We start from the raw sequence: 25,741 nt of genomic DNA on the forward strand, positions 1-25,741 counted from the left end.
CCTCAAATTATGAATTTGTCTCTTTTTTTGTTTCTGTTTAAAAAATGAATGAATGAGAATGTAGGGTTTTATTTCTTTATACATTTTGAGATAACATATTTAAAGCAACTTTAGAACAGTCTTTTGGCAAAAAGAAACAACCTAACTTATCTTGCATGACTTTTGCCCACTATGAAAGAATTTTTAAAAACACATACACTAGGGATTTTATACATTTTTTAGTTTTAAAAAGAGGAACATGTCAGTGTTTAATTTTGAAACTACAAATTTTATAGCGACTGTATTCTTAAAAAATATCTTTTCCCTCTTACTTGTTTCTCTAATCCTTATAACTGATATACTATTTCTACTATTTGTTTGATCCTTCAAGAGATCAAAGTTACCTAAAAAGGGAGCAATAAGGAAACACAAGTGTTAGAAAAACTGAAAAAGAGGTCAGAAGGCAATTATTACTTGTGATAAAAAAAATATCCATTGAGCAGAAGTTGAACAAATGACTCCAAAATCTCTGAAAGTAGGAAAATGTTCACTGGTAGCAACTCGGAAAAGATGGATGATACATCAGTAATTTGTAAGAAAAAGTGAAGTTACAAAAAAGCCTTTGGACCATACTTTTGAGATATTAAATTTTTTTTAACATGAATAAACCGAGAGGGAATTCCCTGCTGGGCCAGTGGTTAGGATGCTGCACAGTCACCGCCAGAGACCTGTTCAATCCCTGGTCGGGAAATTCCTTGTCCTGTAATGCTTTTTAAAATGCAGAGAAAAAATGAAAGATGAAACTAAGACGTCTTCACAAAGAAAGACAAATGCTGTACGATATCACTTACATGTGGACCTAAAAACTAGGGAACGTAATGAAAAAGGAGCAGACTCACAGATACGGGGAGTACACCGGTGATTAACAGTGGGGAGATGGAAGCAAGCAGGGGCAAGACGAAGAGGGACAGACTACTGGGTGTGAAATAAGCTACGAGGTTGTACTGTTCAACATGGAGAATGTTGCCAATATTTTATAATGACTATAATGGACTATAGCCTTTAAAAAGTATAACTGGCTATACTGTCCACCAGTTTGGCTTCCCAGGCAGCACTCGTGCCAATGCAGGAGACATAAGAGGCTTGGGTTTGATCTCTGGATGGGGAAGATGCCCTGGAGGAGGGCACAGCTATCCACTTCAGGATTCTTGCCTGGAGAATCCCATGGACAGAGGAGCCTGGCAGGCTACAGTCCATGGGTTGGCAAAGAGTCGGACACCACTGAAGCAACTTAGCACATACATATTATACACCTGTAACTTACGTAATACTGTACAACTATACTTCAATTTAAAAAAATGAAAATAATGGACTTCCCTAGTGGTTCAGAGGTTAGGACTCCATGTTTCCACTGCAGGGGGCACAGGTTGGATCCTGGGTTGGGGAACTAGGACCCCACAAGCCACCTGGGTCAGCAAAAAGGAAAAGTAGCTGTTATTATTTTTAATTAAGATGTGTGTTTTATTGAAGCGTAGTTGACTTACTGTTTCAGGCGCACAGCAAAGCGCTTCAGTTATACACACACATATATTATTTTCCAGATTATTCTCCATTGTAAGTTATTATAAGATAATGACTATCATTCCCTGTGGTGTACAGTAAACCTTTGTTGATTGTTGTGTATCAATGTTTTTAAAATTAGAAATCTAGCTTTCTATTCATACTAAGTCAAACAAGTGGAATCAAAATGTCTTAAATTTTTTAGCTAGGCAAACATACCTATGTTTTCTAAAATATATATATTTTACTTACTATTTATATATATGTATATGAAAGCCTTTGTACTACACTTGATAAAAGCTTGAGAAAGAACCGCAAATAAAAGAGATGAAGAAAAAGTATCTATCGTTAGAAAGAGAAAAGAAGATGTCCTCAGAAATTGAAACGACTAAGGCCAACCAGTCCATCCTTAAGGAGATCAGCCCTGGGTGTTCACTGGAAGGACTGATGCTGAAGCTGAAACTCCAATACTTTGGCCACCTGATGTGAAGAGCTAACTCTTTTGAGAAGACCCTGATGCTGGAAAAGACTGAAGGCAGGAGGAGAAGGGGATGACAGATAGATGGTTGGATGCTATCACCGACTGGATGGACATGAGTTTGAGTCAACTCTGGGAGCTGGTGATGGACAGGGAAGCCTGGCGTGCTGAGGTCCATGGGGTCGCAGAGTCAGACACGACTGAGCGACTGAACTGAACTGAGGGCAAAGGGCATGTACTGCTCTCCCCAGGCTTCTCCTGCCTGGATTCTGCCCTCCTGGTGAAGGGACCTTCTTGCGGGTGATGTGGCCTGTTTCCTGCCTTGCTTCACCATGAGAGGGAAGACTGTGGTTTGGAAGACTTCAGAGCAGTTGGAGGAAATGGAGGGACCCTGCTGTCTCTGATGAGGCAGAAAATCCAGAAAGACACCCTTTCGGGACCTTTCTTGTTTTGTTCCGAGTCTCAGGCTGGGTTCTGAGAAAGGTGGCTGTCTCCCTGCACCCACTTGGCAAGTTTATGCGTGTGCACACCTGCTTAATCGTGTCCTAGTCTTTTGACCCCGGGGACTGTAACCCACCAGGCTCCTCTGTCCTTGGGATTTCCCAGGCAAGAAGACTGGAGTGGGTTGCCATTTCCTCCTCCAGGGGATCTTCCCCACCCAGGGATCAAACCCAAGTCTCCTGCATTGGCAGGTGGGTTCTTTACCCCTGGGCCATCTGGCAAGTTTATGGACCACTGCAAATCAGGCTGAACTGACTCAGAGACAACCGTACCTTTGAAAACTCTGACGGGTGAGAGGCATGAAGGCAGATTCCTGGAGGGGTCTGCAGGTGGCTGACCTGACTGCTCTCCTCATAGACACTACAGCCTGTACTGCTGGTTCCTTAAGAAACCTTTGATTGCAGCACGTGGACTTGCCTGATGGCTTAGTGGTCAAGAATCCGTCCACCAATGCGGGAGACATGGGTTCAATCCCTGGTGTGGGAAGATCCCCCATGCCGAGGAGCAACTAAGCTCCACAGCTCCCTCCCTCCAACTAAGCACCACAACTACGGAGCCTGTGCTCAAGAGTCTGGGAGCTGCTACTACTGAAGCCCTCGAGCCCCGGCTCCACAAGACGAGAAGCCCCCACAATGAGAAGCTTGCTCACAACTAGAGAGCAGCCTCCACTCCCAGCAAGTAGAGAAAAAGCCCGTGTGGCAAGGAAGACCCGGCACAGCCAAAAATACATAAATCAATAAAATTATTATTTTTTAATTATTAAAAAAAGAAAGAAAGCTTTGATTACTGTACCTGTAAGTTGCTTCCACTCGTTTGATGAGAAAAATAAACCAGTAGTGAGATGTCTTGCCCTTGATCATTTTTTTGCGCTTTCATAGTTATTTGTGCCTTACTAAGTCTCCTCTGTTGTATCCGACTGCGTGCACGCGAGGCTCCTTTATTCAGGGGGTTAGTCAGGTGAGAATATTGGAGTGGGTCGCCATGCCCTCCTCCAGGGGATCTTCCTGACCCAGGGATAAAAAATGCATCTCCTGCGAGACCTGCATTGTAGGCAGATTCTTTACCGCTCCGTGACCGGGAAAGCCCCCATAGTTATTTACTTGAAGACAAAGGATTACCAGTAGAATCACAGGATCCAGGAGATGTGTAAATTGTGAGAGGTCCAGGGAATTCTATGGGTTTATGCCACCCAGCGGGGTCGGCCCCTGTCTCAACAGGGACCATCTGGGGACAAACGAGGGCTTTTCTGAAGGGTCCAGGCAGTGCTCCCTGTACTGGAGAACTGGGCAGCTCCGGACATTCTGTTTTTCATGACTCTTTTCTGTTTTCCCTCAGCTCTTCCTTCCCGAGACTGTCATGACTCAAAAAGAACAAGAAATGCAAAATATCCAGGTGAGTTTTTTTTTTTAATTCCAAATCATCATCTGAAACAAGCAAACATGTCATCTATATTCCCATTCCTCAGAATTAACCTCTGCTAACCTCTTTGGCAGTTTTTCCTTCCCTCCTCCATCCCCTCTCCCTCCCTCCTTCTTTGATAGGCTCCACAGTTATCTGGGGCAGCATCCTGTGTTTTCACACCCTGAATTCCCTCGGGTCTCACCAACTTCCCTTAATCACTGATGACTGTGACATCCTTTGCTTACTGATCTGGGAGACAATATCTTATTTCTTACATGTCTAAAGGAGGGGTGCCCTTTCTCCCTAGGAGCTCAGTTGGTAAAGAATCCACCTGCAATGCGGGAGACCTGGGTTCTATCCCTGGGTTGGGAAGATCCCCTGGAGAAAGGATAGACTACCCATTCCAGTATTCTTGGGCTTCCCTGGTGGCTCAGCTGGTAAAGAATCCACCTGCAATGCAGGAGACCTGGGTTCGATCCCTGGGTTGGGAAGATCCCCTGCAGAAGGGAAAGGCTACCCACTCCAGTATTCTGGCCTGGAGAATTCCATGGACTATACAGTCCATGGGGTCACACAGAGTCAGACACGACTGAGCGCCTTTCACTTTCACTTTTCACCATCTCCCCAAGCCAAGGAAAGCTGCTAAACTGGGGCGTGTCACATCCCTGTGAAAAACATATTGGAAGGCATCAGTTTAGGAGCAGTGAAAGAGGAAGGATGTTGTTGTTTAGTCGTCATGTCCAATCACTGGGACCCCATGGACTACAGCACGCCAGGCTTCTTCACTGTTCTTCACTGTCTCCCGGAATTTGCTCAAACTCATATCCATTGACTCGGTGATATTATCCAACCATCTCATCCTCCGTCATCCCCTTTTCCTCCTAGAGTTAGGATGCTAGTGCCTGGTTCTAAATAAAGGAATGGATTTGAGTCAGTTCTAGTGAGGTGGATGAGCCTAGAGCCTGTTATACAGAGTGAAGTACAAATTTTGTATATAAACGCACATACATGGAATCTAGAAAGATGGTACTGATGAACCTATTTGCAGAGCAGGAATAGAGAGGCAAACATAGAGGAGAGACTTGTGGACACAGTAGGGAGAGGAGAGAGGGGGATGAAGTGAGAGAGCAGCATTGAAATATACACCCATTTTACCATATGTAAAACAGATTGCTGGTGGGAATTTGCTCTGCGCTCTGTGACAACATAGAGGGGTGGGAAGCGGGAGGTTCAAGAGGGAGGCGACAGCTGTGGCTGTATACCCATGGCTGGGATATGTTGATGTTTGGCAGAAACTGGGGCAAGATTGTAAAGCAGTTGTCCTCCAATTAAAAAAATTAAGGGTGGTTAAAAAAAAAAGATCATAGGTACTTCTCTGGTGGCCCAATGGTTAAGGCTCCGAGCTTCCACACAGAGGGCCCAGGTTCGATCTCTTATTGGTGAACTAAGATCCTATATGCCTTGTGGCACAGCCAAAAAAAAACTGCAAAGAGCTTCGGTTCAGTTCAGTCGCTCAGTTGTGTCCGACTCTTTGCGACCCTGTGAATCACAGCACACCAGGCCTCCCTGTCCATCACCAACTCCCAGAGTTCACTCAAACTCATGTCCATCAAGTCGGTGATGCCATCCAGCCATCTCATTCTCTGTCGTCCCCTTCTCCTCCCGCCCCCAATTCTTCCCAGCATCAGAGTCTTTTCCAGTGAGTCAACTCGTCGCATGAGGTGGCCAAAGTATTGGAGTTTCAGCTTTAGATCACTCCTTCCAATGAACACCCAGGATTGATCTCCTTTAGAATGGACTGGTTGGATCTCCTTGCAGTCCAAGGGACTCTCAAGAGTCTTCTCCAGCACCACAGTTCAAAAGCATCAATTCTTCGGCGATCAGCTTTCTTCACAGTCCAACTCTCACATCCATACATGACCACGGGAAAAACCATAGCCTTGACTAGACAGACCTTTGTTGGCAAAGTAATGTCTCTGCTTTTTAATATATTATCTAGGTTGGTCATAACTTTCCTTCCAAGGAGTAAGCGTCTTTTAATTTCATGGCTGCAATCAGCATCTGCAGTGATTTTGGAGCCCCCCAAAATAAAGTCTGACACTGTTTCCACTGTTTCCCCATCTATTTCCCATGAAGTGATGGGACCAGATGCCATGATCTTTGTTTTCTGAATGTTGAGCTTCAAGCCAACCTTTTCACTCTCCTCTTTCACTTTCATCAAGAGGCTTTTTAGTTTCTCTTCACTCTCTGCTATAAGGGTGGTGTCATCTGCATATCTCAGGTTATTGATATTTCTCCCAGCAATCTTGATTCCAGCTTGTGCGTTCCTCATGATGTACTCTGCATATAAGTTAAATAAGCAGGGTGACAATATACAACCTTGACGCACTCCTTTTCCTATTTGAAACCAGTCTGTTGTTCCATGTCCAGTTCTAACTGTTGCTTCCTGACCTGCATACAGGTTTCTCAAGAGGAAGGTCAGGTGCTCTGGTATTCCCATCTCTTTCAGAATTTTCCACAGTTTACTGTGATCCACACAGTCAAAGGCTTTGGCATAGTCAATGAAGCAGAAATAGAAGTTTTTCTGGAACTCTCTTGCTTTCTCCATGATCCAGCGGATGTTGGCAATTTGATCTCTGGTGCCTCTGCCTTTTCTAAAACCTGCTTGTACATCTGGAAGTTCACGGTTCACATATTGCTGAAGCCTGGCTTGGAGGATTTTGAGCATGACTTTACTAGCGTGTGAGATGAGTGCAATTGTGAGGCAGTTTCAGCATTCTTTGGCATTGCCTTTCTTTGGGATTGGAATGAAGACTGACCTTTTCCAGTCCTGTGGCCACCACTGAGTTTTCCAAATTTGCTGGCATATTGAGTGCAGCACTTTCACAGCATCATCTTTCAGGATTTGAAATGGCTCAACTGGAATTCCATCACCTCCACTAGCTTTGTTCGTAGTGATGCTTTCTAAGGCCCACTTGACTTCACATTCCAAGATGTCTGGCTCTAGGTCAGTGATCACGCCATCGTGATTATCTTGGTCATGAAGATCTTTTTTGTACAGTTCTTCTGTGTATTCTTGCCACCTCTTCTTAATATCTTCTGCTTCTGTTAGGTCCATACCATTTCTGTCCTTTATCGAGCCCATCTTTGCATGAAATGTTCCCTTGGAATCCCTAATTTTCTTGAAGAGATCTCTTGTTTTTCCTATTCCGTTGTTTTCCTCTATTTCTTTGCATTGATCGCTGAGGAAGGCTTTCTTATCTCTCCTTGCTATCCTTTGAAACTCTGCATTCAGATGCTTATATCTTTCCTTTTCTCCTTTGCTTTTCGCTTCTCTTCTTTTCGCAGCTATTTGTAGGGCCTCCTCAGACAGCCATTTTGCTTTCTTGCATTTCTTTTCCTTGGGGATGGTCTTGGTCCCTGTCTCCTGTACAATGTCATGAACCTCCGTCCATAGTTCATCAGGCACTCTATCAGATCTAGTCCCTTAAATCTATTTCTCACTTCCACTATATAATCATAAGGGATTTGATTTAGGTCATATATGAATGGTCTAGTGGTTTTCCCTACTTTTTTCAATTTAAGTGTGAATTTGGCAATAAGGAGTTTATGATCTGAGCCACAGTCAGCTCCTGGTCTTGTTTTTGCTAACTGTATACAGCTTCTCCATCTTTGGCTGTAAAGAATATAATCAATCTGATTTCGGTGTTGACCATCTGGTGATGTCCATGTGTAGAGTCTTCTCTTGTGTTGTTGGAAAAGGGTGTTTGCTATGACCAGTGCATTCTCTCGGCAAAACTCTATTAGCCTCTGCTCTGCTTCATTCCGTGCTCCAAGGCCAAATTTGCCTGTTACTCCAGGTGTTTCTTGACTTCCTACTTTTGCATTCCAGTCCCCTAGAATGAAAAGGACATCTTTTTTGGGTGTTCGTTCTAAAAGGTCTTGTACATCTTCATAGAACTGTTCAACTTCGGCTTCTTCAGCGTTACTGGTTGGGGCATAGGCTTGGATTACTGTAATATTGAATGGTTTGCCTTGGAAACGAACAGAAATCATTCTGTCATTTTTAAGATTGCATCCAAGTACTGCATTTCGGACTCTTTTGTTGACCATGATGGCTACTCCATTTCTTCTAAGGGATTCCTGTCCACAGTAGTAGATATAATGGTCATCTGAGTTAAATTCACCCATTCCAGTCCATTTTAGTTCACTGATTCCTAGAATGTCTACGTTCACTCTTGTCATCTCCTGTTTGACCACTTCCAATTTGCCTTGATTCATGGACCTAACATTCCAGGTTCCTATGCAATATTGCTCTTTACAGCATCGAACCTTGCTTCTATCACCAGTCACATCCACAGCTGGATATTGATTTTGCTTTGGCTCCATCCCTTCATTCCTTCTGGAGTTATTTCTCCACTGATCTCCAGTAGCATGCTGGGCACCTACCGACCTGGGGAATTCCTTATTTCAGTATCCTATCATTTTGCCTTTTGATACTGTTCATGGGGTTTTCAAGGCAAGTATACTGAAGTGGTTTGCCATTGCCTTCTCCAGTGGACCACATTCGGCTGTGGTCCATGTGATCAGATCGACTAGTTTTCTGTGATTATGATTTCAGTGTGTCTGCCCTCTGATGTCCCTACCGTCTTATTTGGGTTTCTCTTACGTTGGTCGTGGGATATCTCTTCACAGCTGCTCCAGCAAAGCGCAGCCGCTGCATCTTACCTTGGACAAGGGGTTTCTCCTCTCGGCCTCCGCCCCTGGCCTCAGGCGTGGGGGAGCGCCTCTCGCGTCTGCGCCACCGGAGCCGGCGTCTCTCCCGGCGTCAAAGAGCTTAGCATGTCATAAATCATAATTATCTTTAAAAAAAAGATTGTGGATCAGTGAACAGTGGGGAAAATGGAGACCACCAAATAGATTTGAGAGGGGTTTGGAAAGTAAAATCGATGGAACTGGATTAGGGTTTGTAGAAAGGGAGAGAAAGAGGACTGCATCACGCGTAACCCTGAGGCCGTGGCTCGTTGGCAGGATATTTCAGGTGCAGTTAATTTTCTCCCAGACATAGCATCAGAGAGAGGCTTCCCAGGTGGCTCTGTGGTAAAGAATCTATCTATTAATATAGAAGCCATGGGTTCGATCCCTGGGTTCAGAAGATCCTGTGGAGAAAGAAATGGCAACCCACTCCAGCATTTTTTTTAGCCTAGTTTTTTATTGAGGGATTGCTTTACAACACTCCAACATTCTTGCCTGGGAAACCCTATGGACAGAGGAGCTTGGCAGGCTGCAGTCCATGGGGTCGCGAAGAGTCGGAGACAACTCAGTAACTGAGCACACATAACTCTCAGCAAATAACATGTACAATTTGATCTTGGCTCAATGGAGATAAATTCCTGTTTACCAGGCCTCTGGATCTGGGGGCATTTTTCTGCAGATCAGGAACTTGTCGTTACAGGGAGGCGTGACTTTTGAGGATGTCGCCGTGGACTTCACACAGGAGGAGTGGCAGCGGCTGAGTCCCGAGCAGAGGGACCTGTACAAGGATGTGACCTTGGAGAACTACAGGAACCTAGTCTCCGTGGGTGAGCATGGCTTCTTGGGGAGCATCACTCAAAACCTGAAGCCTGAACCTCATGGCACTTACCCTGAGTAGCTTACCCGTTTTGGCTGTTAGATGCTATTTACTTTGGATATGTTCATGGCAGGACAGAGATTAGGGCATGTGAGGTGCATGTGGGCCAAATTCAAGGAACCCTCCATCTCAGGTTGTGTAAGTACCATGAGGATGAGGGCCTCTTTCAGTTTTGTTGGGGGGGCCTCTCCCTCCACCCCCATTCTGGTCCTGATTTTTGGGAAAACTTCATCTTCCAAAAACAAAAAAAAAAGCATTTAAAAATTGTATTTGGATTGACAGCCCCTGGGCACTCCTAGCTGTATCTTCTCCATCACAACACACACACGCACACCAACACACTCACACATACACATTCCAACACGTACAAACACCCTCAGACACATGGCACTCACACAAACACAGAAACACACACACACAAGCACAGAAACATTCCAACACAGATGAACACCCTCAGACACGTGGTACTCACACAAACACACTCATGGAAATACATGCAAACACACACCACGTTCCCACAAACACACACTCACCAACATCAAACTCTATTTTCCATGAACAGGAGGAGAGGAAGCCGCCAAACCGGAAGTGGTCTTGCGGTTGGAAAATGGTGAGGGGCCATGGATGGTGGAAACACAGGCGCTGAGGAGCTGCAGTCCAGCAGGTATGTAACCAGGAGAGGGAGGGCTAAGATCACGTGGATGGAAGTCATCCTTTTTATTTTTTGGCCGCACCATGGCCCTTGTTGGATCTTAGTTCCCTGGTCAGGGATTGAATCCGTTCTCTCTGCACCGATTCCTAACCACAGGACAGCCAGGGAATTCCCCCACCCCACCTTTTAGAAAAATCACCAAGTCCTTTAGCCTGAGTGGACCAAAGTCACGTGGAAGCTACTGACTTTTTTTTGTAATGAGAGAATCTCCAGGTATTTCTCTCCACACAGCCAAGTTCCTTTATTTTAAGCTGAATTTTCTTTACAAGTAAAGGGTTTTCTGTTTCTCCTGTCTTTGGGCTCTCCTCTGCTCCCTGTGTGCTCAACTGTGAAGCTCCCTGCACTTGTGTTTTCTTTAACACAAGACCATTCTCTTACAAGGGCATGATCATAGGGGCTGAGGGTACTCAGCACTGAATGTAATGCTAGTATTTGTCTATAAACATCATTCAAATTTCATGAATTTTCCCAATAATGTGCTTCACAGAAAAAGAATTGAAAAAGTCGGATCCAAAATTCAGCTGCTTGACTTATATAGGAAAAGAATCTAGATAAGAAATCTGTATGTATATATACAGATGGACCTCCCTGGTGGCTCAGACAGTAAAGAATCTGCCTGCAGTGCAGGAGACCTGGGTTTGATCCCTGGAAACCCACTCCAGTATTCTTGCCTGGAGAATCCCATGGACAGAGGAGGCTGGCGGGCTACAGTCCGCAGGGTCGCACAGAGTCACGACTGAGCGACTAAGCACACACACATTTATTTAGGAAAAAACTAACCAGAATGTACACATTGCAGGTAACTTTGAGTATAAATCTGTCGTGGATCTTAAGGTCTATTTATCTGAAACTAAAGATACAGTTGTTACATAGCACGTTACCTTCAGTAAGCAGTCAGCAGGTATTCAGTTGTGGTCAGTTGTCACAGGAAGTCCTGTTTTTGATCACTCCTGATCAGTATCACCTGAGGTTATATCTACTCCTTCAGTGTTCCTCCATAAAGTTTCAATTAAGTTAGTTTCCCACAGACTTTACACCTGAAACCAGAATGATCTCTTCAATAGAGAATTTACAATATCTCATTTTAATCATGTGAATGGGGAGATTCACACAGGGCATTTCTTTGTATTCTTTAAAAAAAAAAATTATATTTATTTATTTATTTTTGGTTGTGCTGAGTCTTTGTTGCTGCACAGGCTTTTCTGTAGTTGCAACCAGCAGGGGCTGCTCCCTAGTTGCGGAGCATAGGCTTCTTGTTGCGGTGGCTTCTCTTGTTGCGGAGCTTGGGCTCTAGAGCAGGCGGGTTTCAGCAGCTGTGCACACCCACGGGCTTAGCTGCCCTGTGGCATGTGGAATCTTCCCAGACGGGGAATCAAACACGAGTTCCCTGCATTGGCAGGAGGATTCTTATCCACTGTACCACCGTTTCTTTGTATTCTGTTTTAGAAAAAGACTGGGCCATTGAAGAGCAGAGTTGGAGATTCCAGGGCATAGAGCAGAGCCTCGAGACAGAAGTTGCATCCGTCAACCAGGAGACATTGACTGAGCACAAAGACCTGGAATGTGACAAACCTAAAGAAATCTTCCTACCGAGCACAGACAGTGCTCCTTCAAGGGTCAGACTCCCTGAAGGTGACTCATGCGGAAAACATTTGAAACATAGTTTAGATAAGAAAAGCCATGTAAAAAATAATACATATAATATATACAAAAGAAGAATTGGCAATGATCCATCTAAACTTAAAGAAAATCAAGTTTTTTGGAATGCCCATCAAAAGTCACTCAGTTCTAAATCATACCTTCAGAGTCCCCTAAGGATACAAGGCATTGAGGAGTCCTTTGGATATAATACACGTAGACGGGCATTCAGCAAGAAGAGTAGGATTGATGAACATCAGAACACTGATACAGGAGAAAAATCCTATGAATGTGATAAATGTGGGAAAGTCTACAAGCAAAAACCCAACCTTGTCCAACACCAGAAAACTCACACTGAAGAGAAACCCTTTGAGTGTCAAACATGTGGGAAAGGCTTTTCCTGGAAATCCTCCTGCATTAATCATAAGAAAATTCACAATGAAGAGAAAGCCTATGAATGTGATAAATGTGGGAAGTCATTTAAACAGGGCTCAACCCTCCTTCAACATAAAAAAATTCACACCGGACAAAAACCCTACAGTTGTAGCGACTGTGCAAAAGCATTCATCTACAAGTCAGATCTTGTCAAACACCAGAGAACACACACAGGAGAGAAGCCTTATAAATGCCATGTATGCGGAAAGGCTTTTGCCCAGAAATCCAATGCCACTGACCATGAGAAAATCCACTCTAAGAAGAGAGCCTATGCCTGTGAGCTATGTGGCAATACCTTCATCCAGCAGAAAAATCTCATTCAACACAGAAAAATCCATACTGGAGAAAAATGCTATGAATGTGACAGATGTGGGAAAGCTTTCTTCCAGAAGTCAAATCTTCACAGCCATCAGAGAATTCATAGCGGAGAGAAGACCTACCAATGTCAGGAATGCGGAAAATTCTTTAGCCGGAAGTTAGGCCTCCGCCTGCATCGGAAAAACCATGACATGACAAAATCCATCCATGACAGAGACCTCATGAGTATTCTGAATGTGTAAGGCTTCCTTGACACGTCGTATCTTATCAAACACCAGAGAATAATTCACAACAGATACACACCTCCTGCACATTAAAATAGGGGAATGCTCCCCTTAGAGGCTAGCCTAGAATAGTCCTCCAGGAGTTCCTACTGAATGATCGGTAAGAACACTATTGGAGAGCAGCCTGGGGGTGCAGTGGGTCCTTTGAAGATTGATTTTGTTTATTGTTAAGCAAATATTAAGTACCCTTTGTATACCAGGGACTCTTAAACATTGATGATGTAGCAATAAACCAAACTGACAAAAATGCTCATGGAGTTTTGTTCTAGTGAATACAATCTGTGGTATCTATTTTTAAATTTTACTTATTTATTATTATTATTTTTAATACATCCCTTTATTCTTTTTTTTTAAAGATTTTTTTAAAAGATGTATTTATTTATTTTTGGCTGTGGTGGGTCTTCGCTGCTCACTTGGGCTTTCTCCAGTTGTGGTAAGCAGGGGCTACTGATTGCAGTAACTTCTCTGGTTTCGGAGCACAGGCTCTAGGTGTGCAGGCTCAGTATTGTGGTGCACAGGCTTAGTTGCCCTGAGGCATGTAGGATCTTCCCAGACCTGGGATCGAACCAGTGTCCTTTGCATTGCAAGGTGGATTCTTAACCACTGGACCACCAGGGAAGCCCTAAAGATTTTTCAGCGTGGACCGTTTTTTAAAATCTTTGTTGAATTTGTTACAATATTGTTTCTATTTTATGTTTTGATTTTTAGGCCAATCCCCGACTGGGGATCGAACCCACACCCCTACATTGGAAGGTGAAGTCTTTTTTAATTTTAATTTAATTTTTAATTTTATTTATTTATGCTGTCCTATGGTGCACATGGGATCTTAGTTCCCCCACCAGGGATGGAACTCATGCCCCCTATATTGGGAATGTGAAGTCTTAACCACTGGACTTCCAGGGAAGTCCCATGTATTTTTTTAAAAATATAAATACTATCACTAATTGGGGACAATAAACATAAAATGGAACAACATAGTTGCATCACTAAAATGCCCTGGATGGATTATATTAGTATTTATTTATTTGTATTAGTATATACTAGTATTTATTTATTTGGGGCTTTTTATTTGGGAACATGATCTGTTAAGTCAATACATTTAGCAACCCAGGAGAAATATACTGAAAGTACCTGGTAAGTCTTCAAAGTTGGGAAAGAAAGAGGGACAAATAGATGTTTCACACCATAAAAATCTCTGCTGTCCTCCCCACTTCACTTTGTTTTCCAAGAGAAAGGGGAGATAATTCATCTCTCTTGGTAAGCAGGAGGAAAAACCCCAGAATGGCTGACTCCACCTATTGTGAGCACCTAGTTTCCTGTGTCGACTACAAATTGGTTCTCGCTGAGGGCAACTGCCACCTGCCTCTGCGGAGACTGAAATCAGTGCTTGAGGAGTTGAGGGTGGAGAGAGAGTCACTTTGGGTGCCAGAGAAATTGATGGCACTGGTCTTTAGATAGTTGGATATTTTCAGGAACTGATTTCATGATCCCCGTCCTCGCATCTATAAAACCACTAAATCCCTTCATGGCGACATCAGCTCCTCGTGAGTAGCAGAAAATGTTTTGTAAAGTAAGCGCTTGATTGCGTTGAACTCCTCTTTCACCACATCTCACACATTGACCTTCCCCCGCTGCCTCTTTGGAGCAGTCTCTCGGAGCTATCAGGTGCTGTCTCCTGGGCCATAGTCCTCATTTTGCCTCCAATAAAACAACTCATAGCTCTCACCTTGTACATCTCTTTTAGTCGGTACCTGGAACCAGTCTGTCCATGGGTTGCGTGTATTTTTTTAGAATTTCTTTGTTTGAGGCTTGGTTGCGCATGTGCGATCTAGTTCCCTGTCCAGGGGTCGAACCCGGGCCCCCTGCATTGGGAGTGTGGAGTCTTTGCCTCTGAACCACCAGGGAAGTCCGCATGCATTTTTGCTGCTCACTGCCATGCAGTATCTTACTCCAAGTCTCACACGGTCTGCTTAGCAAAAGCAAGGGAGCCTGAAAAATAACATTTTTAGCTAACCAGACTTTGCAACGCAGGGAGGTAAGCTAGAAGAGGATTAAAATGGGTGTTAGTTAGATTCACTCTCTGCCATGGACAGTCCACCCATGGAGATGGAGGCCTTCAGAAAGTTGAATTCCACACGACAGCAGAAACATCTTCCTGATTCACATAATACAACCATCCCTCATTTAAATGGGAACACACCCTCTCTACCTTGGGGAAGTAAGTCTTCTGAGTCATTCCTGTCCTCCCTCGATGATTCCAGGTTCAACCCCTACCTTGTCTTTATAGCTTGTAACCTGGAAAGTGAAAGTGAAGTCGCTCAGTCATGTCTGACTCTTTGTGACCCATGGACTATAGCCTGCACCAGGCTCCTCCGTCCCTGGGATTTTCCAGGCAAGAGTACTAGAGTGGGTTGCCATTTCCTCCTCCAGGGGATCTTCCTGACCCAGGGATTGAACCCAGGTCTCCTGCACTGCAGGCAGACGCTTTACCTGGAAATGAACATTTTAACACTGACAGAACCCAATAGATGTCACAGTAGGGGGAAGAGATAAGAATAAGGTGAAATCTTTTCACTTTCACTTTTGGATTAGACAATAAATTGAGTGAGAAAATATTATGGATGGTGACTGGAGTGCTCTTGGGGCAGGAGATGGCCCCAGGCTAGGCATTTACAACTGGCCTCCTGCTCACACCTCCCGGGGCCTTGCATTCATCAGCAGCCCCCTGTTTACATTTCCTGAAGCAAGAGGCCAGTGGGCTCCAAGACTACGTATTCATGACCGGACTCCTATCTCTGTTTCGAGATCTACACCTCGGTATAAAAACCAGCATTGGGAATAGGTTAAATCTCTAGAAGTTGGGCATTTTTTTTGGCAGGGACAGACTTGGACTAAACACTGTAAAAAGATTAAGAGATCAGTCACCTCCCATCCTTGGGGCAAGGGAGACAACTGTTGTTCAGTTGCTGAGTTGTATCTGACTCTTTGCAACCCCATGGGCTGCAGCATACCAGGCTCCCCTGTCCTTCCTGAGTTTGCTCAAATTCATGTCCATTGAGTTGGTGATGCTATCTAACCATCTCATCCTCTGCCACCCCTTCTCCTTGTACCTTCAATCTTTCCCAGCATGAGGGTTTTTTCCTAATGAGTTGGCTCATCAGGTGGCCAAAGTATTGGAGCTTCAGCTTCAGCATCAGCCCTTCCAATGATTTTCTTTAGGACTGAATAGTTTGATCTCCTTGTTGTCCAAGGGACTCTCAAGAGTCTTCTACAGCACCACACATGCACAAAAGCCTTCATGGGGTCAAAAAATCCAAGGATAATGCCAGGCCATAATGAACCTTTGGCCACCTGGGACGAAGAACCAACTCTGGAAAAGACCCTGATGCTGGGAAAGATTGAGGGCAGGAGAAGGGGACGACAGAGGATGAAATGGTTGGATGGCATCACCGACTCAATGGACATGGGTTTGAGCAAACTCTGGGAGATGGTGAAGGACAGGGAGGCCTGGCGTGCTGCAGTCCACGGGGTCGCAAAGACTCAGGACTTAGTGACTGAACACACCAATATTGAATAACGGGTCTTGCTTCTCCCAGAAGCCTTCATTTTGAGATCCGTCTCAGCTGAGGGGCTATGTGCAGCCCAGGGGATGGTCCCAGGGTACGTCAAGCGTGGGAAAAGAGTCAGATCATTGGCTAGAGGTAAACAAAGACCCAGAAGACCTGTCCTATATAAACGACTTAACTGCCTCTTACTGCGCTCCTCTCTAGAACACCACACCCTTTCTCTCTGGGGGTGCATCTCTGCCTTGGTTCTGTCTTAACGACACAAAATGTTCCTCTGTGCCTGTCTACTTGTTGCTGTGCCATGTCTCTAATAATAAACTTTGTACCTGCATTTACAGTTCTTGCCTTGGGGACTTCCGTGGTGGTCCAGCTTCCACAGCAGGGGGCACAAGTTCCATCCCTGGTTGGGGAACTAATATCCCACATGCTGGGAGGTGTCCCCTCCAAAAAAAAATTTACAAATAAGAAACGTTGAAAAGGGTGTGGAGAAAGGGTGTTGTCCCCTCCTACACTGTTCCTGGGAGTGTAAATTGGTACAGCCACTATAGAAAACAGTATCAGTTCAGTCGCTCAGTCGTGTCCGACTCTTTGCGACCCCGTGAATCGCAGCACACCAGGCCTCCCAGTCCATCACCACCAACTCCCAGAGTTCACTCAAACTCATGTCCATCGAGTCGGTGATGCCATCCAGCCATCTCATTCTCTGTCGTCCCCTTCTCCTCCCACCCCCCAATTCTTCCCAGCATCAGAGTCTTTTCCAGTGAGTCAACTCGTTGCATGAGGTGGCCAAAGTATTGGAGTTTCAGCTTTAGCATCACTCCTTCCAATGAACACCCAGGACTGATCTCCTTTAGGATGGACTGGTTGGATCTCCTTGCAGTCCAAGGGACTCTCAAGACTCTTCTCCAGCACCACAGTTCAAAAGCATCAATTCTTCGACGATCAGCTTTCTTCACAGTCCAACTCTCACATCCATACATGACCACGGGAAAAACCATAACCTTGACTAGATGGACCTTTGTTAGCAAAGTAATGTCTCTGCTTTTTAATATACTATCAAGGTTGGTCATAACTTTCCTTCTAAGGAGTAAGCGTCTTTTAATTTCATGGCTGCAATCAGCATCTGCAGTGATTTTGGAGCCCCAAAAATAAAGTCTGACACTCTTTCCACTGTTTTCCCATCTATTTTCCATGAAGTGATGGGACCAGATGCCATAATCTTTGTTTTCTGAATGTTGAGCTTCAAGCCAACCTTTTCACTCTCCTCTTTCACTTTCATCTAGTAAAGTAAAGTAAAGTCATGCTCAAAATTCTCCAAGCCAGGCTTCAGCAATATGTGAACCATGAACTCCCAGATGTTCAGGCAGGTTTTAGAAAAGGCAGAGGCACCAGAGATCAAATTGCCAACATCTACTGAATCATGGAGAAAGCAAGAGAGTTCCAGAAAAACTTCTATTTCTGCTTCATTGACTATGCCAAAGCCTTTGACTGTGTGGATCACAATAAACTATGGAAAATTCTGAAAGAGATGGGAATACCAGACCACCTGACCTGCCTCTTGAGAAACCTGTGTGCAGGTCAGGAAGCAACAGTCAGAACTGTACATGGAAAAACAAACAAAAGAAAACAGTATGGAGATTCCTCAAAAAATTAAACATAGAGCTGCCATATGATCCAGCAATCCCACTCCTGGGCATATAGTCAGACAAAACTATAATTTGAAAAGATACATGCACCCCTGTGTTCACAGCAGCACTATTTACAATAGCCAAGACATGGAAGCAACCTAAATGTCCATCACCAGATACATGGATAAAGACGTGGTACATATATACTATGGAATATTCAGTTCAGTTGCTCCATCGTGTCCGACTCTTTGTGACCCCAGCAAAGAGTGGACTACAGCACGCCAGGCCTCCCTGTCCATCGCCAACTCCCGGAGTTTACTCAGCCATAAAAAAGAGTGAAATAATGCCATTTGCAGAGATCCGGATAGACCTAGACATCATCACACAAAGTGAAATGAGTCAGACAGAGAAAGAAAATGTCATGGATCAGTTACTTGTGTAATCTAAAATATGACACAAACGAACATATCTATGAAACGAAACCAGACTCCCAGACATAGAGAACAGACTTGTGGTTGCCATGGGGGATGAGGGGTGGGAGAGGGGTAGACTGGGAGTTTCAGATGAGCAGATGCAAACAACTGTATATAGGATGGATAAACAACAATGTCCCACTGCAGAGCACAGGAAACTATATTCAATATCCTGGGATAAACCATAATGGAGAAGACTACGAAAAAGACTGCATATATGTATAACTGAATCACTTCACTCTAGAGCAGAAATGAACCCAACATTGTGAGTCAACAAATAAATAAAAGATGATTGCTTACCACAACTTTCTTTTTTGGATATTGAGCTTTCTTTACACTTGACAGTGCCCTGGGGGAGAAGAAAAGAAAGGCACAATAAGGCAAAGATAACTGGAGGCAAAGGAACAGAGGACGTGGATGTGGAGAGAAGATCTGGGAGGGAAGCTAGGAGACCTCGTGAAGTCATAGGTGAGGACACAAGAGAGGAAGTTACATTATATATAAAGGGGTTAAATGAAAATCAAGTGTCCAGGTAATCATCGGATGTTGCAGATCTCTGGTCTCCACCAAGCCCAGTAGTTTTCTTTAAACTCATTGCCGTCAAGGTTGGTTTATGTAAATTAGCATGTGTGACTCCACAGTTGGCTTCACCAGTCAGTGGGGCGATCATGGTGAGAAGGAGACTTTGACCTTGGGATTGATGGCCTGCCTTCTCATGGCATCTGTAAATGCAATGGGTTTTAGAGTTACTGCTTCTATTTTTTCATTTTAATTCATCTGTACTTGTTATGAATGCATTTTGAAAGCAGAATGTGACTTGAACCCTACATTTCTATTCACAAAACTTGGCTGTTATTTTTCAAAGGGCTTTACAACTAATGCCTGGGTAGGCTTATAATTTTGCTATAGAGTTATTGCTTTTATTGCTTTCCATGCCCTTCAGTGACACCCAAGAAGATCAAACACACATGTGAGAAGTAGAAAGAGCAAAGTAGGTTCAGTTCAGTTCAGTTCAGTTGCTCAGTCGTGTCCGACTCTCTGCGACCCCATGAATCACAGCACGCCAGGCCTCCCTGTCCATCACCAACTCCCGGAGTTCACTCAAACTCATGTCCACAGAGTCGGTGATGCCATCCAGCCATCTCATTCTCTGTCGTCCCCTTCTCCTCCCGCCCCCAACCTTTCCCAGCATCAGAGTCTTTTCCAGTGAGTCAACTCGTCACATGAGGTGGCCAAAGTATTGGAGTTTCAGCTTTAGCATCAGTCCTTCCAATGAACACCCAGGATTGATCTCCTTTAGAATGGACTGGTTGGATCTCCTTGCAGTCCAAGGGACTCTCAAGAGTCTTCTCCAACAGCACGGTTCAAAAGCATCAATTCTTCAGCGATCAGCTTTCTTCACAGTCCAACTCTCACATCCATTCATGACCACGGGAAAAACCATAGCCTTGACTAGACGGACCTTGGTTGGCAAAGTGATGTCTCTGCTTTTTAATATACTATCTAGGTTGGTCATAACTTTCCTTCCAAGGAGCAAGCGTCTTTTAATTTCATGGCTGCAATCAGCATCCGCAGTGATTTTGGAGCCCCAAAAAATAAAATCTGACACTGTTTCCACTGTTTTTCCATCTATTTCCCATGAAGTGATGGGACCAGATGCCATGATCTTTGTTTTCTGAATGTTGAGCTTCAAGCCAACTTTTCCACTCTCCTCTTTCACGTTCATCAAGAGGCTTTTTAGTTCCTCTTCACTTTCTGCCATAAGGGTAGTGTCATCTGCATATCTGAGGTTATTGATATTTCTCCCAGCAATCTTGATTCCAGCTCGTGCTTCTTCCAGCCCAGCGTTCCTCATGATGTACTCTGCATACAAGTTAAATAAGTAGGTGAGGTTACACATTGACAATCATATTATTAAACTGTGTGTAAACAAATTTAAATTTAAATTTCATAGTTATGTATGTATGTAGGATTGGAAGAGAACACCAAAATACTAATAGTGGAATTATTGACATTTCTGTTTCTTTTTTTAAAAAATTCCTTTATTTTAATTCTTTTTTTAAATTAAAAAATTTTGTTTCTTTTTTATACAGTACTTTCTGTCTTTCCCCCTTAAATGCTAAAAATAATACTTTAAAACACCTTGTGCGTAGTTCTGTTTGCTTCCCCCCACCCCGTCTTTCCTGCGTCTAACTGTGTAAACTTGTCCTATATTTTATACATCACCAGGATTTTTCGTCCTTTTTTTTCCTTAGTTCCCGATCAGGGATTGAACCTGGGCCCCTGGCAGTTAAAGCCCCAGGTCCTAACCACTGGAACCCCGGGGAATTTCCCACCAGGATTAGTTATTTTTTTCCTCACCAGGATTTACTCTCTTTGTACTCACAAAATCCTCTCAACATTCACACCCTTACTCCTATGACCTACTGACACTCAGTACTGTAAGACTGTTTAAGCCTTGGCTACTAGGTTATATTATACATGTATGAATATTTATAGTCTTATTCATATTAATAACTTCAGCAACATTTTAAGATGCTTTTGAATTTTCAAAATCAACCTTATATAATTTTTTAATATACTTAATTTCCCATTAATTATTTCCCTGAAATTCCTGGAAGAATGTAAAAATACAGTTGATTGTATTGTAAAATAGCAAATTTTACCAGTAATAAGTCACAATGCTTTGTCAAGCCCAGTCAATGGTACATGTATTGGTTGGGGTTTTATTTTAACACATTTACAATGGAAAGGTATGCATGCATGTGAGGAACTTGAAAACACACAGTAAAAATCCTTTACATAAAACAAACAACTCATATATACACTAGTGAGACATATGAAGATACTCTTCACAACAAAGCAGCGGCTCTTATATTTTCTGGAACACCAGATCTCTATCAATTACTGAGTCGCACCCCCAGTTTCTGATTCAGTTGGTCTGAAAAGGGATCCAGGATGGTTCATTTCCAACCAGTCTCCGGCTACTGCTGCCACTGCAGGACCAACATTTTGAAAACCACCCCATTAACAAGAAAAGTGATTCTCCGACCTTACAGGCTGGGACGACCCATCTCAGTTTGAGCTTTGCGGTCTGCTGCAGAATTAGCATGTTCTTTCCCGTGAGAAGGGGATGACAGAGAATGAGATGGCTGGATGGCATCACCGACTCTGTGGACATGAGTTTGAGTGAACTCCGGGAGTTGGTGATGGACAGGGAGGCCTGGCGTGCTGTGATTCATGGGGTCACGGAGAGTCGGACACGACTGAGAGACTGAACTGAACTGAACTTCCCGTGAGAAGAGTTTCTGTTTGAACTGTACTCTCACGTTCCTTGTCTCCTCATCTCTGGGCAGGGCTCAGGATCTCCCTTCCACGGAGGGAGAGGGACTGGGTGAAGCAGGCAAGCAGATTTGTACAAGAGTCATCTCTTTCTTTCCTATTATTTTTTTAAGTTAAACCTTCTTTCTTTTTTAACATGCTTGTTTATTTTTCCTTTTTGGTTGCTCTGGGTCTTCATCGCAGTGAGCAGGGGCTCCTTTCTAGCTGCAGTCCACAGGCTTCTCATTGTGGTGGCTTCTCTAGCTGTGGAGCATGGCCACTAGAAGCTTGAGCGTCAGCAGTTGCGGCTCCCAGGCTCTAGAACACAGGCTCAGTAGTTGTGGCCCACGGGCTTAGATGCTCTGCAGCATGTGGGATCTACTGGACCAAGAATCAAACTTGCGTCCCCTGCATTGGCAGGCAGATTCTTATCCACTGAGCCACCAGGGAAGTCCAGAGTCATCTTTTTCTTATTCCTCCTGAGTGATCTCCCCTATCTCCACTCTAAGTGAGAATTCCTTGCCTTTTTCAATAGCGCCTGAAAGATCTCATTGTGCATATAAAAGAAGATATACCCAGTGTGAGGCCTAGCCTCCTGCATCACGGACTCTCGGATTTCTGATACTAGTAGGTCATGGTATGTGAACCAGGCCTGCTTCTGACAAGTCGTAAACATCGCTGATGTGATGGCCTGAATCTGGGGGGCTGCCAAGATGGCTGATGACACGGACAAGCCGGTAGGCATTTCCTTTCACCATTTGGCTTCAGGTTCTGTGTCCTCCCTGTCTAAAATTCCAGCGTTCGTATAAGAATCCAAAGCACTGAGGGAGTCCCTGTTATCTTTCTGACGATCCTGGAAGTCCTTTTCTGAGTATTCCTGGGCACCCAGCTCCATAACACCTGGAGGTGATTCCTGTTGGGAGAATTCCTTGATAATTCTTTTCCAATCATGCTGGGGCAGTTGTTCAGCCATGCCTTGAGATCTTTCTGGAATCCTGTTTTCATGAGCCTTATAAAAATCTTCAGCCCACATCTAACTCCATGAATGCATTGTTTTCTCAGATTTCTTAAGTTCTGTATTTTCAGGCACCTCTTGGAGCTGAGCCTCTCCAAGACTTGGTGTGGGCTGCTGGTAATTCCACTTGCATCTTCACAGATCATAAGACATGTGTGTTCTTGATCCATCCCTGAGTCAGCTGCTGGCAGCTCTTTTTCTGCCATTTCTGAAGCTGTTATATTCTGTTTAGGACCATTTTCCAGGTCTCTCTGCTGCCGTTCTTGGCGTGACCCTTCAGTGATCTTCTGGAACATTAGTGGTTCAGCATTCTTGGCCAAGGAATCGCTGTATTCTGAGATCAACTTTTCTGAAGGTGACGATGGGGCGAGGATCTCAGAAACCATCTCTGGAAAGACTTCTAGCATTTTGGAGTCCCCGGGAGGTGTGTTACTGGCAGTAGGAAAAGGTAACTTGGTGCTCTCACTGAAATGAGATGAGCTTAAAAATTTAGGAATAGCAATCGGTTGGTTATCCTTCACTAGCAACCAAGCATCATTAAAGCCATAGCGTTTCAGATGGATGATGAGCACTCTGGGAGGCTTACTGAATTTGTGCATTGCAACAGATGTCTTGTAGGTGCGTTCGTTACAGCTATATTTGAGGTCTTCCGCCCTAAAGAAAAGATCAAAAGAATTCTGAATAGAGGACGGTTGTAGTTCTCGTTTCTTGGGGAAGGTTGATAGAAAGATAATGACTTGGCTCAGTCTTGAGAACGACCTGTCCACAGGCTTTACAGATAACGGAGCACTGCAATTCAAACTCAAGGTTAGCCACAACGGGACAAACAAATGTCTGGCAGGCAGCGTTATCCACATACATCTGCGAAGATGAATTTCCATCCCCAGTTTCCTCTCAGTCTTCAAAGTGGTTGTTAATTTTTCCATGTCTTCTTTCAATTGCTCTAAACAGTGTCCTAAAAACTCGTTAGCATTGTACTGCACGTTGCCGGAGAAGGTCTCTGCGACAGTTGAAATAGCAATTTTAATATTGACAAGTAGCTCTTTCTTGCCCTCCAGGTTACAAATATCTTTTAAAGCAAGTATTTGGGCCAGGCACGTAACAAAAGCAACAAAGGGAATTTCCTCCCACAATATGCCCTTTGTGAGTAAGTGGTCAGCAAATGAGGGAATCACAAACTGTGACTGTAAAATTGCATCCATGTAACAGGTGTTCCCCAGGTTGGACAACCCTTGCCAGAATTCTTCTGGGTGAATATCAAGGTCATCCCATCTTACGTCATCATGGCTGTATATTTGTTCTGATGGAAACACCAAACCTGTTTTGCAAGAGAGAGCCTAGATTAAAACAACATTCTGAGCTAGACTGGCGTTTTCAGTAGAGGTGGTCTTGCATGTAGATCCACATGTTGAATTTCTAAGTTTTTCTTGACCTTCTGAATGCAACGGTTCATCCTTGTTACTTTCTGTATACTCCAAGGAATCGGTCTTCAATTTCTGTCTAGTTCAGGGTTACTTTCTTTCAGGGACCCTTCATTCGTCTCTCAACCAGGTGATAGCATTTTTTCCCTATTTGTTCCTTGATTTTCTAAGAGTCCTGTTCTGGCATGTGTTGGTGACTTGAACAAAGTCATCTTCGGAGGGGAGAGTTTCATTGCTTTTTCTGTATTAAAGGGTCCATCATGGGGCTTGTCACGGATTTGGTGAGATGGAGTTTTGTCTGTTTCCTTCTGTGTGTTCCTCCCACCAAAAACACCCCAATCATGATTGTGTTTCATGGGTGGCTGGGATTTGTTTTGACAGACCGCATTCAGGAAGGCCTTCAACTGTTCAGCATCCTTGTAGGATAATTTGTCAATGAACAAGCAGCTATTGTTTTGCAGAGTTAAATGCAGACAGCTTTGTCTCTCTCCATGATGTGTAAGGACCACACTTGTAATACTGTTGCCTAGCTGAAAAACCCAGATAAATCCTTCAGAGTTGAAGATGACTGCCAGGCTAATTTCCTTCTCTCCTTCCACTGTTTCCACAAGAGCTTCTGTCTCTGGCTCCAAATGTGAACAAAGCCATGTATCTTTAGAGGACTCATCCTTTTCTTTGCAAGGAAAACTTATGTAACCTGAAGAAAAAAAGTACACACATACACTTTAATCTAGAATTATCAGTAGTGGAAAACCCTATGTAATAATATTCATTCCGTGTTCTCCTTTGCTGCTGCTGCTGCTAAGTCGCTTCAGTTGTGTCCAACTCTGTGCAACCCCATAGACAGCAGCCCACCAGGCTCCTCCGTCCCTGGGATTCTCCAGGCAAGAATACTGGAGTGGGTTGCCATTTCTTTCTTATTTATATGCCGAAGCTATGGCAGTTCTTGTGTTTCCCTGATGGCTCAGTGGCAAAGAACCTGCCTGCAGTGCAGGAGATGCCGGAGATGTGGGTTTGATGCCTGGGTTGGGAATATCCCCTGAAGGGCATGGCAACCCACTCCAGTATTCTTACCTGGGAAATCCCAAGGACAGAGGAGCCACAACGAGTTGGACATGATTGTGTGAGTTGGCATGGAAGCATGGTAGTTCTCCAGAAGACATAGATTCAGAATACAAGCTTTTTGGATTTTCCTGGTGGTGCAGTGGATAAGAATCTGCAGGTTCAATCCCCCATCTTGGAATATCTCATGTGCTGTGGAGCAACTGAGTCCGTGCTCTAGAAGCCACCACAGTGAGAAGCCTGCACACTGCAATGAAGACCCAACACAGGCAAAAATAAACAAATAAAAAATCCAAAAAGAAAAAAGAATGTTAAAA

General features: G+C 44.0%; 2 protein-coding genes across 2 annotated transcripts; one reads left to right on the forward strand and one right to left on the reverse strand.

Annotated features, from left to right (window-relative positions):
• The first annotated feature begins 3,874 nt into the window (after positions 1–3,874).
• ZIM3 (zinc finger imprinted 3) lies at positions 3,875–12,896 on the forward strand. The gene is made up of 5 exons (XM_088830686.1): positions 3,875–3,910; positions 9,375–9,501; positions 10,114–10,215; positions 11,710–11,879; positions 11,937–12,896. The coding sequence occupies exons 1-5, from the start codon at positions 3,875–3,877 to the stop codon at positions 12,894–12,896; spliced, it is 1,395 nt and encodes a 464-aa protein (XP_088686812.1).
• A 9,662-nt stretch (positions 12,897–22,558) lies between these two features.
• Positions 22,559–25,029, reverse strand: USP29 (ubiquitin specific peptidase 29). The gene is given in 7 exon segments (XM_088830687.1): positions 22,559–22,623; positions 23,177–23,633; positions 23,635–23,837; positions 23,840–24,187; positions 24,374–24,448; positions 24,451–24,981; positions 24,984–25,029. Coding segments are annotated over 7 exon segments (1,725 nt in total).
• Positions 25,030–25,741: the final 712 nt, after the last annotated feature.

Source organism: Moschus berezovskii, chromosome 22 (genome assembly GCF_049115385.1).
Source record: "Moschus berezovskii isolate FMDL1 chromosome 22, NW_MosBer_1.0, whole genome shotgun sequence".
In the NCBI taxonomy this organism is placed as follows: domain Eukaryota; kingdom Metazoa; phylum Chordata; class Mammalia; order Artiodactyla; family Moschidae; genus Moschus; species Moschus berezovskii.